Genomic DNA, 14,038 nt, shown 5'->3' on the forward strand with positions numbered 1-14,038 from the left:
GAAGTGCCGTAAAGCAGTCGTCGTCTGTCGGAAATACCGAACAACTGGAGCACGATGCCCAAACTGCACTGACGTCACCGCGGCGGGACTGCGCCATCTTCATAATACAAGAGAAGTGTGGACGTTGAATGGTAGCCGTGTCTTCTGAAAGAAACAGTTCCTACATGGAGTGAAACTCTTGCTTTTCGAGGTGATACGAAGTTACACGCTTTGACTCTGTGTATTACGGGCATTATGGAGGTGTACACATTGCGGGGATGTGAGAGTGGCCAGGAATCGTGCCGTGTTGTCTGGCTAAGTAGGCTAATGCTAAAACGAAGGCCCTATGAGTACAAACTGATAATAACGATGACCGGTGTGAATTATGTCGCTTAAAATTCGTTATTAATGACTCTGTTGACCTGTATGGTTTTTTTTTAAACACACATCATTTTAGACATCAGTTGTACTTATTTGTAAGCCCCGTTTGACTATACATGCTTGCTAGGCTAACGTTAGCTTGTCAGTTGGCAAAAAAGTGCGCACGATAACTTAACGTTAAGCACAGCTTTGAATTGGAGGATGAATAAATTATGCCTTCAAACGCAGATCTCGTAAACCTATTGTTTACTCTTTTTAAACGTCTTGTCAATCAATGTAATGGTATTTATAGCCAGTGTTGGGTTAGTTACTGAAAACCAGTAACTCAGTTACTTAAACCAAAAAGTAATGCGTTACTGTGAAAAGTAACTGTTTAGTTACTTATATATATATATATATATATATATATATATATATATATATATATATATACAGGTAAAAGCCAGTAAATTAGAATATTTTGAAAAACTTGATTTATTTCAGTAATTGCATTCAAAAGGTGTAACTTGTACATTATATTTATTCATTGCACACAGACTGATGCATTCAAATGTTTATTTCATTTAATTTTGATGATTTGAAGTGGCAACAAATGAAAATCCAAAATTCCGTGTGTCACAAAATTAGAATATTACTTAAGGCTAATACAAAAAATGGATTTTTAGAAATGTTGGCCAACTGAAAAGTATGAAAATGAAAAATATGAGCATGTACAATACTCAATACTTGGTTGGAGCTCCTTTTGCCTCAATTACTGCGTTAATGCGGCGTGGCATGGAGTCGATGAGTTTCTGGCACTGCTCAGGTGTTATGAGAGCCCAGGTTGCTCTGATAGTGGCCTTCAACTCTTCTGCGTTTTTGGGTCTGGCATTCTGCATCTTCCTTTTCACAATACCCCACAGATTTTCTATGGGGCTAAGGTCAGGGGAGTTGGCGGGCCAATTTAGAACAGAAATACCATGGTCCGTAAACCTGGCACGGGTAGATTTTGCGCTGTGTGCAGGCGCCAAGTCCTGTTGGAACTTGAAATCTCCATCTCCATAGAGCAGGTCAGCAGCAGGAAGCATGAAGTGCTCTAAAACTTGCTGGTAGACGGCTGCGTTGACCCTGGATCTCAGGAAACAGAGTGGACCGACACCAGCAGATGACATGGCACCCCAAACCATCACTGTTGGTGGAAACTTTACACTAGACTTCAGGCAACGTGGATCCTGTGCCTCTCCTGTCTTCCTCCAGACTCTGGGACCTCGATTTCCAAAGGAAATGCAAAATTTGCTTTCGTCAGAAAACATGACTTTGGACCACTCAGCAGCAGTCCAGCTCTTTTTTCCAGGGTCAACGCAGCCGTCTACCAGCAAGTTTTAGAGCACTTCATGCTTCCTGCTGCTGACCTGCTCTATGGAGATGGAGATTTCAAGTTCCAACAGGACTTGGCGCCTGCACACAGCGCAAAATCTACCCATGCCAGGTTTACGGACCATGGTATTTCTGTTCTAAATTGGCCCGCCAACTCCCCTGACCTTAGCCCCATAGAAAATCTGTGGGGTATTGTGAAAAGGAAGATGCAGAATGCCAGACCCAAAAACGCAGAAGAGTTGAAGGCCACTATCAGAGCAACCTGGGCTCTCATAACACCTGAGCAGTGCCAGAAACTCATCGACTCCATGCCACGCCGCATTAACGCAGTAATTGAGGCAAAAGGAGCTCCAACCAAGTATTGAGTATTGTACATGCTCATATTTTTCATTTTCATACTTTTCAGTTGGCCAACATTTCTAAAAATCCATTTTTTGTATTAGCCTTAAGTAATATTCTAATTTTGTGACACACGGAATTTTGGATTTTCATTTGTTGCCACTTCAAATCATCAAAATTAAATGAAATAAACATTTGAATGCATCAGTCTGTGTGCAATGAATAAATATAATGTACAAGTTACACCTTTTGAATGCAATTACTGAAATAAATCAAGTTTTTCAAAATATTCTAATTTACTGGCTTTTACCTGTGTGTGTGTATATATATATATATATATATATATATATATATATATATATATATATATATATATATATATATATATATATATATATATATATATATATATATATATATATATATATATATATATATATATTTTTTTTTTTTTTTTTTAAGGCCCCGTTTAATTATTTTAGCCTTCATTTCAGTACTGTTATTGCACTGGAGAATAATACAATCTGTTGATCAACTTGACATGCATTTCCATCACTGAACTCTGCTAAGCAATGTGGTCTACATACAACACACAAAGACAAAGATATGTTTCAAAGGGGCAATTTGTTTCAGGCCAGAACGAATTGACAAAACTATTTTAAATAGCTGCAACATAACATACATAAGTAACAAACAGCATAATAACAACATAGCTGTAAACCAAGGAAGGCACACACTACGTACACAAAGCCTAGCCAGGCGTTTTTTATCTCAAGGAATTAAATAAATAAAATCATGTCTGAAGCCCAGAACACTCTACACATTTCCCCACTTTTAGTTTAGAGAATAGGAAAGATTGGCCTGGCCCACTAGCATCCCTCTTTATGTTTGTGAACTTTATAGTCTAAACATTTAGAGTGGTGTGATAATCAAACACTCTAGAAGTCTACAATGAAAGTATATAAGAGAATTTACAGTGTGTGTGTACCTTCAGTTTGCAGTGCCTCGTTAAAATCCAGCCGCTGTTGGAGGTGGAGGTGAAGTGTGTGTCTCTTTACCAGCTTCTTCGAAGCATGTTTTTGTAGCGGTTTCAGCAGATTTGAATTGCTAGGATAGGATCTTTGATCCAAGACACAACTTCATTCAACTAAAATGTTCTTTTCTTTGTGGTCGACAAAAGAAAAGTATTGAAAATATCTCCATTTTAAGAAACGCGGCTTCGAGCTTCGCCATGATGTCTTGTTAGTAAACACAGACACGCCCCCTCCCACACACACCCACCCACACACATACACACAGACGGCGCGCCTCTTGTCGCCTCTTCCGCAGCGCTGCAATAAAACACTCAGATTAAAGGCCTACTGAAATGAATTTTTTTTATTTAAACGGGGATAGCAGATCTATTCTATGTGTCATACTTGATCATTTCGCGATATTGCCATATTTTTGCTGAAAGGATTTAGTATAGAACAACGACGATAAAGATTGCAACTTTTGGTATCTGATAAAAAAAAGGCTTGCACCTACCGGAAGTAGCGTGACGTAGTCAGTTGAACATATACGCAAAGTTCCCTATTGTTTACAATGATGGCCGCATGAAGTGAGAGAGATTCGGACCGAGAAAGCGACAATTTCCCCATTAATTTGAGCGAGGATGAAAGATTTGTGGATGAGTAAAGTGCAAGTGAAGGACTAGTGGGGAGTTGAAGCTATTCAGATAGGGAAGATGCTGTGAGAGCCGGGGGTGACCTGATATTCAGCTGGGAATGACTACAACAGTAAATAAACACAAGACATATATATACTCTATTAGCCACAACACAACCAGGCTTATATTTAATATGCCACAAATTAATCCTGCATAAAAACACCTGCGTGTTTGTTATGCTAGCTCCTAGCTCCTCTGCTAGCTCCTAGCTCCATAGAACACGCCAATACAATTCAAACACCTGATCAACACACACAATCACTCAGCCCAAAAGACCGTTTACCTAACCCAAGGTTCATAAAGCTTATATATTTTTAAAAAGTTACGTACGTGACGCGCACATACGGTCAAGTTATCGAATGTTTAGCAGCCAAGGCTGCATACTCACGGTACCTGATATTCAGCTGGGAATGACTACAACAGTAAATAAACACAAGACATATATATACTCTATTAGCCACAACACAACCAGGCTTATATTTAATATGCCACAAATTAATCCTGCATAATAACACCTGCGTGTTTGTTATGCTAGCTCCTAGCTCCTCTGCTAGCTCCTAGCTCCATAGAACACGCCAATACAATTCAAACACCCGATCAACACACACAATCACTCAGCCCAAAAGACCGTTCACCTAACCCAAGGTTCATAAAGCTTATATATTTTTAAAAAGTTACGTACGTGACGCGCACTTACGGTACGGTACGTGTTATGCTAGCTCCTAGCTCCTCTGCTAGCTCCTAGCTCCATAGAACACGCCAATACAATTCAAACACATGATCAACACACACAATCACTCAGCCCAAAAGACCGTTCACCTAACCCAAGGTTCATAAAGCTTATATATTTTAAAAAAGTTACGTACATACGCAAAAAAAAGCCAAAGCTGCATACTCACAGTAGCACGTCTGCGTCTTTGTCATCCAAATCAAAGTAATCCTGGTAAGAGTCTGTGTTGTCCCAGTTCTCTACAGGCGTCTGTGTATCCAAATCAAAAGTCCTCCTGGTTAGAGTCTCTGTTATCCGAGTTCTTCCATCTTGACTGCATCTTTCGGGAATGTAAACAAAGAAGCGCCGGCTGTGTACTGTTGTGGCTGACTACGTTCGAAAAATACGTCCATTTCGCACCGACAACTTTCTTCTTTGCTTGCTTGGCTTCCTTCTCCATAATGCAATGAACATGATTGAAACAGATTCACGAACACAGATGTCCAGAATACTGTGGAATTATGAAATGAAAACAGAGCTTTTTCATATTGGCTTCAATGTGGAAGGCATACCCGTGTTCGTCGGGCTACGTCACGCGCATACGTCATCCTCAGAGGCGTTTCGAACCGGAAGTTTAGCGGCAAATTTAAAATGTCACTTTATAAGTTAACCCGGCCGTATTGGCATGTGTTATAATGTTAAGATTTCATCATTGATATATAAACTATCAGACTGCGTGGTCGGTAGTAGTGGGTTTCAGTAGGCCTTTAAGGCTGCAGCTAACGATTATTTTTCTATCGATTAATCTATAGATTATTTTTTTCGATTAATCGGTTAATCTATAGATTGTTTTTTCGATTAATCTATAGATTATTTTTTCCTTTTGCCGATTATTTTTTTTATTCAAAATGAAGATGAAAAAATAAATGTAGGCCCGTTTTTTCAAAAGGCATGGCGTTTATTTACAAAAAAAAAGAAGTATGGCCACTCAGTCAACATTGACAACAACATGACTAAATATTCTGTAACAATGTAAACATTTAAAACCTTTAACATTTAACAAAATTAAAAGTAGCTTATTTGCTTTTTAATGTGCAAATATAAAAGTCAACATCCAGTGCAAATCTTAATATTCTGCAATAGTATAAGCATTTCAAAAGTAAAAGTATTGCTTATTTTGCTTTAAAATGTGCAAAAATAAAGATAAACATCCAATACAAAAAAGTGCAAAACGAAATATTCTGTAACAACAGTGTAAACATTTCACCAAAAGTGAAAGTATTGCTTATTTGCTAAAATGTGCAAAAATAAAGATAAACATCCAATACAAAAAAGTGCCAATCTAAATATTCTGGAGCACTGTAAACATTAAATATTGCTTTTAAAATGTGCAAAATAAACATCCAGTCCAACACAGTACACAATAACCAATTCTAGTCATTCCAGTGAGTGTCTAACAGTTTTAATGAAGAAAGGTTAGCATGTCTACATGCTTTGGTTCTTTTCTTGTTTATAATATTCCCAGCAGCTGAAAATAGGCGCTCAGAAGGGGTCGATGTGGCTGGAACTGAGAGCTAATTAGCCTTCACCTCAAGCCAGGATTGCGAGCGAGCTGAGCTGCAGTTTAAGTTTCTAGAAGGTCAACGGGCTCATAGTGATGTTACTAGTAGTTGACTGGGAGGTGTTTATTATCATTTGGGGAGAGTCCGCTGACTGATGCTCACCTGCTAAACACCTATCTGCTCCACGCTGAAGCGCTGACTACATGCGCTCTGAATACGCACTGCTGATTGGCTGATAATGCTTCGTGTGTACCAATCAGATGGTTGTGTGGGTGGGACAATGCTGCGTGTGTACCAATCAGATGGTTGTGTGGGTGGGACAATCTGCGTGTGTACCAATCAGATGGTTCTGTGGGCGGGACAATGCTGCGTGCTGAGACAGAGGCAGACGGAGCAAAGCAGCTTGTTAAGACTTTAGCTTTAGCTTAGAAACTCGTTCGGTACACCCCCGTACCGAACCGAAAGCCCCGTACCGAAACGGTTCAATACAAAACACGTACCGTTACACCCCTAGCAGATACAAATGACACATTCATGTTTTTGTGTAATGATGACAACGTATGCTCGCGCGGACGATTGACTAGTTGATGGTTTTCTTTTCAAATGTTCGTTCATAGCCGTTGTGCTGCTATGATAGGCCATTTCCGCTCGACACAGTGTGCATACAACAACATTATTAGGCCGTTTATTGAAATACTCCCACACTTTTGACCACTTTTGGCATGCTTTTCCCCCCTCGCTCGCACCGCTCGCATCGTCTTCTTTGATCGTCTGCTTTGCGCTTCGCCATGACGGTAGTGTGACGTCATTATGCGACGCGTCGACGCACAAAAACGGCGTCGACGTATTTACGTAACCGATGACGTCGACGCGTCGTTTCAGCCTTAACTCAGATCTTCTCAATTTCTAGCCGATACCACATAAAAAATTACGTAAAATAACGCAGTAACGCATCATGTAGTAACGGTAACTGAGTTACTGAATATAAAAAATAATGCGTTAGATTACTATTTGCCGCCGAAAGTAACGGCGTTACAGTAACACGTTACTTTTTCAACCACTGTGCCACGATACAGTCTGGTGTGCCGTGGGAGATTATCTAATTTCACCATTTGGGTTAAAAATAATTTTTCCAAACCGGTAATTATAATCCGCAAATAATGTGTTGTTGTTGAGTGTCTGTGCTGTCTAGATCTCAGCAGAGTAACCGTGTAATACTCTTCCATATCAGTAAGTGGCAGCAGGTAGCTAATTGCTTTGTAGATGTCGGGAACACCCCGTCTCACGACGATGGTTTGTCAGACGACAGCGGGAGGCAGTGTGCAGGTAAAAAGGTGTCAAATGCTTAATCCAAAAATAAACAAAAGGTGAGTGCCCCTAAGGGCATTAAAAGCTTATGGATGGCCATGCAGAACAAAACTAAAACTGAACTGGCTACAAAGTAAACAAGCAGAATGCTGAATGACAGCAAAGACTTACTGTGGAGCAGAGACGGCGTCCACAATGTACATCCGAACATGACATGACAATCAACAATGTCCACACAAAGAAGGATAGAAGCAACTGAAATAGTCTTGATTGCTAAAACAAAGTAGATGCGGGGAATATCGCTCAAAGGAAGACTGCAACAGGAAAATACCGACAAAACAGGAAAAGCCACCAAAATAGGAGCGCAAGACAAGAACTAAAACACTAGGCACGGGAAAACTGCAAAAAAGTCAAAATAAGTCAGGGTGTGATGTGGCAGGTCGTGACAGTACACCTACTTTGAGACGAGCTATAGTGATGCATGCTTGGTTATGCTTTAAATTAATATCCAACAATTGCGACAATGACTTATTTTCTACTGAGTTTCATTTTTTTAAATGATTTCTGCTGGTGGTGTGCTTCCGGATTTTTTCAATGAAAAAAATGCGCCTTGGCTCAAAAAAGGTTGAAAAACACTGGCTTAGGTTGGCTGTATTGGAACATTTCTACCTGTGTGACTGAGTGAGTTTGCTCCAGCAGGTGGTCTAGCAGTTTTGGTCACCATGGGGGTCAAGGTCCAACGTTCTCGGTGCTTTCTTGACATCGGAATTGGAAATGTACTTGGTAAGAAATAACAGTATCTATATGTTTGTAGCCACATGTGTTTCATTATTATAAAGTCATTATTTTTGCCTTGCAGTCGGCCGCATCGTCATTGAGCTGTTTTCAGATGTCTGTCCCAAAACGTGTGAAAACTTCCGATGCCTTTGCACAGGTTAATTATGATGACTTTTTTTGTAAAAAGAATGTTTCATTCCCACCAAACATGCATTAAACCGTCCTCGCATGTACAGGTGAGAAAGGCATTGGTAAGGGAACGCAGAAACCTCTCCACTACAAAGGATGTCTGTTCCATCGCATTGTGAAAGACTTCATGATCCAAGGAGGGGACTTCAGTGAAGGTGATTATATGTGTTACTTTTGTTGTTATAAGGTAGAAATACAAACGAGAGGAAATGATTGGGATGATCAGAAATGTCCACATTTATATTCTACAATTTTAGGCAATGGAAGAGGAGGTGAATCCATCTACGGGGGATTTTTTGAAGGTAAAGATACTTTTGGCTGTTTAACAAACCAAAATTGTTTCCAAGATGGCAACACAATATTCTCCTTTTCACCTCCCAGATGAAAGCTTTGCTGTGAAACACAACAAGGAGTATATGCTGTCTATGGCAAACAGGGGAAAGGATACAAATGGATCACAATTTTTCATGTAAGTATACACTGGTTTCGTCTCTTACTGAATTGATGTGTAAATAATTTATTCTAAAGGTAATGCATATTCATGTTCTTTATGACTCCCCTGATTTATCTCAGAACAACAAAACCAACTCCACATCTGGATGGGTAAGTTGTGCTCAACTGCAATAGTCTGCACATTGCATACTTTACACACGTGCTGTATTTCAACTATAATTTGTTTTTTTTCAGGGTTCACGTGGTTTTTGGCCATGTGATTTCCGGTCAAGAGGTTGTACAAACTATGGAGAGCCAGAAAGCCGATCCTAATAGCAGACCTTATGCAGAAGTTAAAGTTATGAACTGTGGGGAACTTGTCCCCAAATCAAAAGGTTTGAATGAATTTTAGTATTTTGTAAAGTAATCTCCAGTTTGTTTTTGTTCTATTACTGCTGCTCATCATCAGCCATTGTCAGTCCACTGCTGGACGAAAGCCTCAGCATGTTTCTGCCATAGTGAACAATCTCTATCTGCTCCCTGCCACTGCACTGTTCCCCAATATTTGTCTATCTCATCTCGCCATCTCACTCTTGGTCTTCCTCTATTTCTGCTCCCATCCATGGGTCTCCATGATGTCATTAGGGAAGTCCATCTATTATCTGTTCTACTGATATGTCCAGCCCACTTCCACTTACTGAATTTGATAGTTCTCGTAATGTCTTTGACTTGCGTTTGTTTTCTCACCCATTCATTTGTTTTTCTGTCTTTATATGTGATTCCGAGCATATTTCTTTCCATGTTGTGTTGTGCTGCTGCTATTTTCTTTTCCATTTTATTTGACAATGCCCAGGTTTCAGCTCCATATGTCATGGTTGGTAACACGCATTGATTAAAGACCTTTCTTTTTAGGCTTAAAGGTATTTCTCCTCTCATGATGTTGCTCAGTTTTCCATATTGGCACCAGCCCAATCTGATTCTCCTCCCTATCTCCTGTTCTTGACTCTTTTCTTTCAGGCTAAATCTCTGCCCCAGATAGATATATTCATTAACTTCATCAATTTCATTTCCATAAACAGTCACAGGTCCATGAAGTACCATGGAATTTGCCATAACTTTTGTTTTTTTTACTGCTGCTATCAGTTTTTAATCAAATGTTAAATTTTTTAGCCAAGAAGCACAGCAAAAAGAAAGAGAAGGCCCTGTCGGGTTCCAGTTCCAGTGACTCTGGCACCTCCTCAGAATCCTCTTCCGACACTGATGAGTCTGACAAAGTGTCTAAGAAGCAGAAAAAGAGAGCCAAAAAGCTAAAGAAGAAGCAGAAGAAAAAGGAGAAAAAGTATTTGACTTATTCTTACAACATGAACTTTCAATTAATAGTATGTTTTTTCTCTAAAGTATCATCGTTTTTGCAGGCCAGAACCTGAAACTATTGAAGAGAAAGAACAGGAAGAGGTGGTCACATCTACAGTGCGTCCTGAAGAAATACCTCCAGTCCCTGAGAATCGATTCCTTATGAGGAGAAGTCCATCGATTGTCGAGCCGGAAAAAGAGAACCTGGAGAAGGAACAGCGTAATAAAGAACGACCCAGAGACAGGTTGGTCCTCAAAAGTAGACCTGGGCTTGTGAGCAGTGTTTCACACTACATTTATTTATTCATGGTGGCCTGCTCCAAAAAGATTTGTACCACCACAAGTAGATTTGACAGTGCGTGTTCGCCTTTGCTCATAAACACATAACCGACTGCCTGTGAATGCAGTGTGTCGTAACTAGGGATGTAACGGTAAACGATATAATGATAAACCGTGATGAAATTCCAGGCAGTTAGTAATACCGTTTAAATTTTTAATTACAGAAAAATTGTCATTTATAAATGCATTTTAGGGAACGCTGCTTACTTCCTTAAAACTAAAGCACCGCAGCGTATGCGCACGAGAGCCGTTGGGTTCGAGAAAAAAACATTGCAGCGACTACACGGACTGTGTGTTGAAAATGTTCCCTCCGAAGCAGATGGCCTCGTTTCACTTAATTTCAATTGCTTCTACTTCCGTGGAGTCGCAATGCTCCAACAGCGCAATGCTGTTGGAGGAGAAAAATATTTGATGTTTCATTTTGAACTTACAGCTAGCGTCCTTCCGTCATCTGCTGGGACTGAGAGTTACCATGCAGCAGGCGATGTGTCGGGAACGTTGCCACAATTGTCTTAATTTATCGAGGTGATAATTTTGCCACCTATTGCTCTCATGTGTTCCTGTCACTATAGCACAGCTCGGCCAGACGGGCGAACAGTTGCAGCCGCCGGGGGGTTGCGACACAATGGCATTGGAGACGGTGAAGGAATGCCCCGACTTTATGTCACGTGGCTGCTACCGCAAGTAGTTCTCGGGTCCCTTGCGTTGCAAAAATAAATTGAGTATTCAAACAAAAGTCAAAAGTATTTTGTATCCTTTTTGATATGCTGGCATTTATAAATTCAAAAGATTTCAAACCAAATGTTAAATATATTTCACAATAAACTCTAAGATGGCTGTGAGCAGGTTACTGTATCGAAATATTTTGTTGTAAATTACACAAATTATATTTATATTGGGGGTAATCAGTCACCCACCTCGGATCATTGTATCAACTATCTTTTTAAACGGGATTAGCACTGCTGTATCCCACTCAACCCTCATCTTTCACTGGAAACGGTCGAATCGATCAAACCCAGGTTAAGAACCACTGATTTTAAATGGAGGCGTGTAGAGAGAGAGGATTAGTGTGTGTGCTGACTTTTACATCTTAAACTCTGTGCGTACGCCATTCTTTTAGTCGGAATCCATGCAACTCTTAAAACATGAGGCCCCAGGAGGCTACTACACCAAACACTTCCCCACACGCAGTAATCAGACCCTTTGGAGAAAAGCGCTATATAAATATAATTCACTTCACTTCATCTCACCACGGTTGCTACTTTTTATTTGACACTAAAATGCCTAATCAATAATCACTAAACTCAACAAAAAAAAGTAAGGCAAATGATTTCTGCTTTCACGCAACCGTGGGCGAAGTCACATGATTGGCCAATTAAAACAAAATCCACTGTTAAACGCAGAATATCAGGGAAATTGACATAAATGTCAGTTAAATGTTGTCAGGGCAAGGAACATTTGTTTGAGAAAATGTGTCCGGACCGCTCATTTATCCCCGACACGTTCCACCACCCTTTCCTCAACTAAACAGTGTCGAGACGGCCCCTTGAAACTACAAAGCTAAAGCTAGCTAGAACAGTTGATAGCAACACATCGCATCTGCTTGTGTTGTTGTGAATAACATCATAGATGTAACATCAATGTACAAACAGACCAGCAGTCATAATTAGAGAGGCACTCTTTATTTATTTTTTACAGTCTCAAATTGTCTCCAGAGTCAAGCTACGAACAACAGCACAGCACACTTCCTCCCTTCACAATAATAGCGTGGTGCACCACATCCTGTCTTACTGCGCCAACAAAATAAAGGTTTACACAAGCATGATGTACGTAAAGCACTTATTGATACATTTGCACAATTATTATGCTTTGACTTAAAATACTGGTCAAAATGTTTTGCACCAATAAATGTCGATTTTTGCTTTTAATTAATAAAGATTTTATAAAATTATTTGGCGCAAAAAGCATGCACTCTATGGTGGTAAAATGAGTGTAAAAGGTAAAAAACTGAATTTGATTTGTTTTTAAATTGCTATTTATTTTTATTTCAATTTTTTTTTACTAATTTATATATAGTTTTAACCTATATTTAAAGGCCTACTGAAACCCACTACTACCGACCACGCAGTCTGATAGTTTATATATCAAAGATGAAATCTTAACATTAGTAAAGTGCAATTTTAAATTTCCCGTGAAATATCCTGCTGTAAACGTCTCGGTATGATGACTGCCAGGTTCAAACACTGATGACATCTATTAAACAAGACAAAAGGCAAGGAATCAAACAGAGACATAATTCAATTTGGACTCATTTGAGGAGAGACATGGCCACTGTACTCTATGTACAGTCCTGCACCACGCTCTGACGAAGAAGGTTTTCGTCTTCTCTTTTATTTAGATGTTCAATGTTTACGCAACGACACATTTCTCAACAGGAATGGGGAGTATGTAAACAGTCCTTGTTTTCGGTCACATTGAAGACAAAAGAAGAAGATCCCTCAGGCTTGGGCTTGTCCTGGATTCAGCTTGATCAGGTTTTCGAGGACAATGGATGACCCCTCCCGTCTGTTTCTATTGTACACAGCGGAATCTTACAAGCGTTTGGCTTGGTGCAACAGAGACAACTTCTTGTCTGTTCATTGGAAACTCAGAATGGAAAGTTTTTGTGATAACTTACACAATTATTCCAACAATGACGTTTGCGCGTGATGTCACGGATTGTAGCGGACATTTTGGGACACCATAGTGGCCAGCTATTAAGTCTGTTTTCATCGCAAAATTCCACAGTATTCTAGACATCTGTGTTGGTGAATCTTTTGCAATTTGTTTAATGAACAATGGAGATAGCAAAGAAGAAAGCTGTAGGTGGGAAGCGGTGTATTAGCGGCCGGCTGCAGCAACACAAACATGTAGCGGCTACATCGTAGCCGGTGTTTCATTGTTTACATTCCCGAACGATGACAGTCAAGCTTTACCATTGGCCTGTGGGGAACTGAGAGAACAGAGACTCTTACCAGGAGGACTTTGAGTTGGATACGCATGCTTGTGGAGATGGGACAACAGAGACTCTTACCAGGAGGACTTTGGGTTGGATACGCGGTACCGTGAGTACGCAGCTGCAGCTTCCAAACATTTGATCGCTTGCCCGTACGTGCGTGCCGCTATGTGCATGTCACGTACGTAACTTTGGGGAAATATATGTGCTGTATAAACTTTGGGGAGGTGAACGGTACTTTGGGCTGTGGGATTGAATGTGTTGTGCAGGTGTTTGATTTGTATTGGCGGGTTATATGGACGGGAGGGGGAGGTGTTTGTTATGCGGTATTAATTTGTGGCATATTAAATTTAAGCCTGGTTGTGTTGTGGCTAATAGAGTATATATATGTCTTGTGTTTATTTACTGTTTTAGTCATTCCCAGCTGAATATCAGGTCCCTTCCGCCTCTCACAGCATCTTCCCTATCTGAATCGCTACCACTGCCCTCTCGTCCTTCACTTTCACTTTCCTCATGCACAAATCTTTCATTCCCGCTCAAATTAATGGGGAAATCGTCGCTTTCTCGGTCCGAATCGCTCTCGCTGCTTGTGACCATGTTTGTAAACAATG

General features: G+C 40.1%; 1 protein-coding gene across 2 annotated transcripts in view; it reads left to right on the forward strand.

Annotated features, from left to right (window-relative positions):
* ppig (peptidylprolyl isomerase G (cyclophilin G)) overlaps positions 1-14,038 on the forward strand; it is a 23,220-nt gene continuing 9,182 nt past the window's right edge. Inside the window, exons 1-10 of one of the 2 annotated variants that reach the window (XM_062069861.1) lie at positions 1-190; positions 8,039-8,125; positions 8,202-8,276; positions 8,356-8,463; positions 8,566-8,610; positions 8,690-8,777; positions 8,882-8,911; positions 8,996-9,135; positions 9,911-10,079; positions 10,156-10,338. In XM_062069861.1, coding sequence (XP_061925845.1) covers positions 8,065-8,125; positions 8,202-8,276; positions 8,356-8,463; positions 8,566-8,610; positions 8,690-8,777; positions 8,882-8,911; positions 8,996-9,135; positions 9,911-10,079; positions 10,156-10,338 — 899 coding nt within the window. In that variant the 5' untranslated portion in view covers positions 1-190; positions 8,039-8,064. The remainder of the gene's footprint in view (positions 191-8,038; positions 8,126-8,201; positions 8,277-8,355; positions 8,464-8,565; positions 8,611-8,689; positions 8,778-8,881; positions 8,912-8,995; positions 9,136-9,910; positions 10,080-10,155; positions 10,339-14,038) is intronic. The other variant, XM_062069862.1, reaches the window with a different exon arrangement.

The sequence above is a fragment of the Entelurus aequoreus genome, linkage group LG14 (assembly GCF_033978785.1).
Source record: "Entelurus aequoreus isolate RoL-2023_Sb linkage group LG14, RoL_Eaeq_v1.1, whole genome shotgun sequence".
NCBI lineage: Eukaryota > Metazoa > Chordata > Actinopteri > Syngnathiformes > Syngnathidae > Entelurus > Entelurus aequoreus.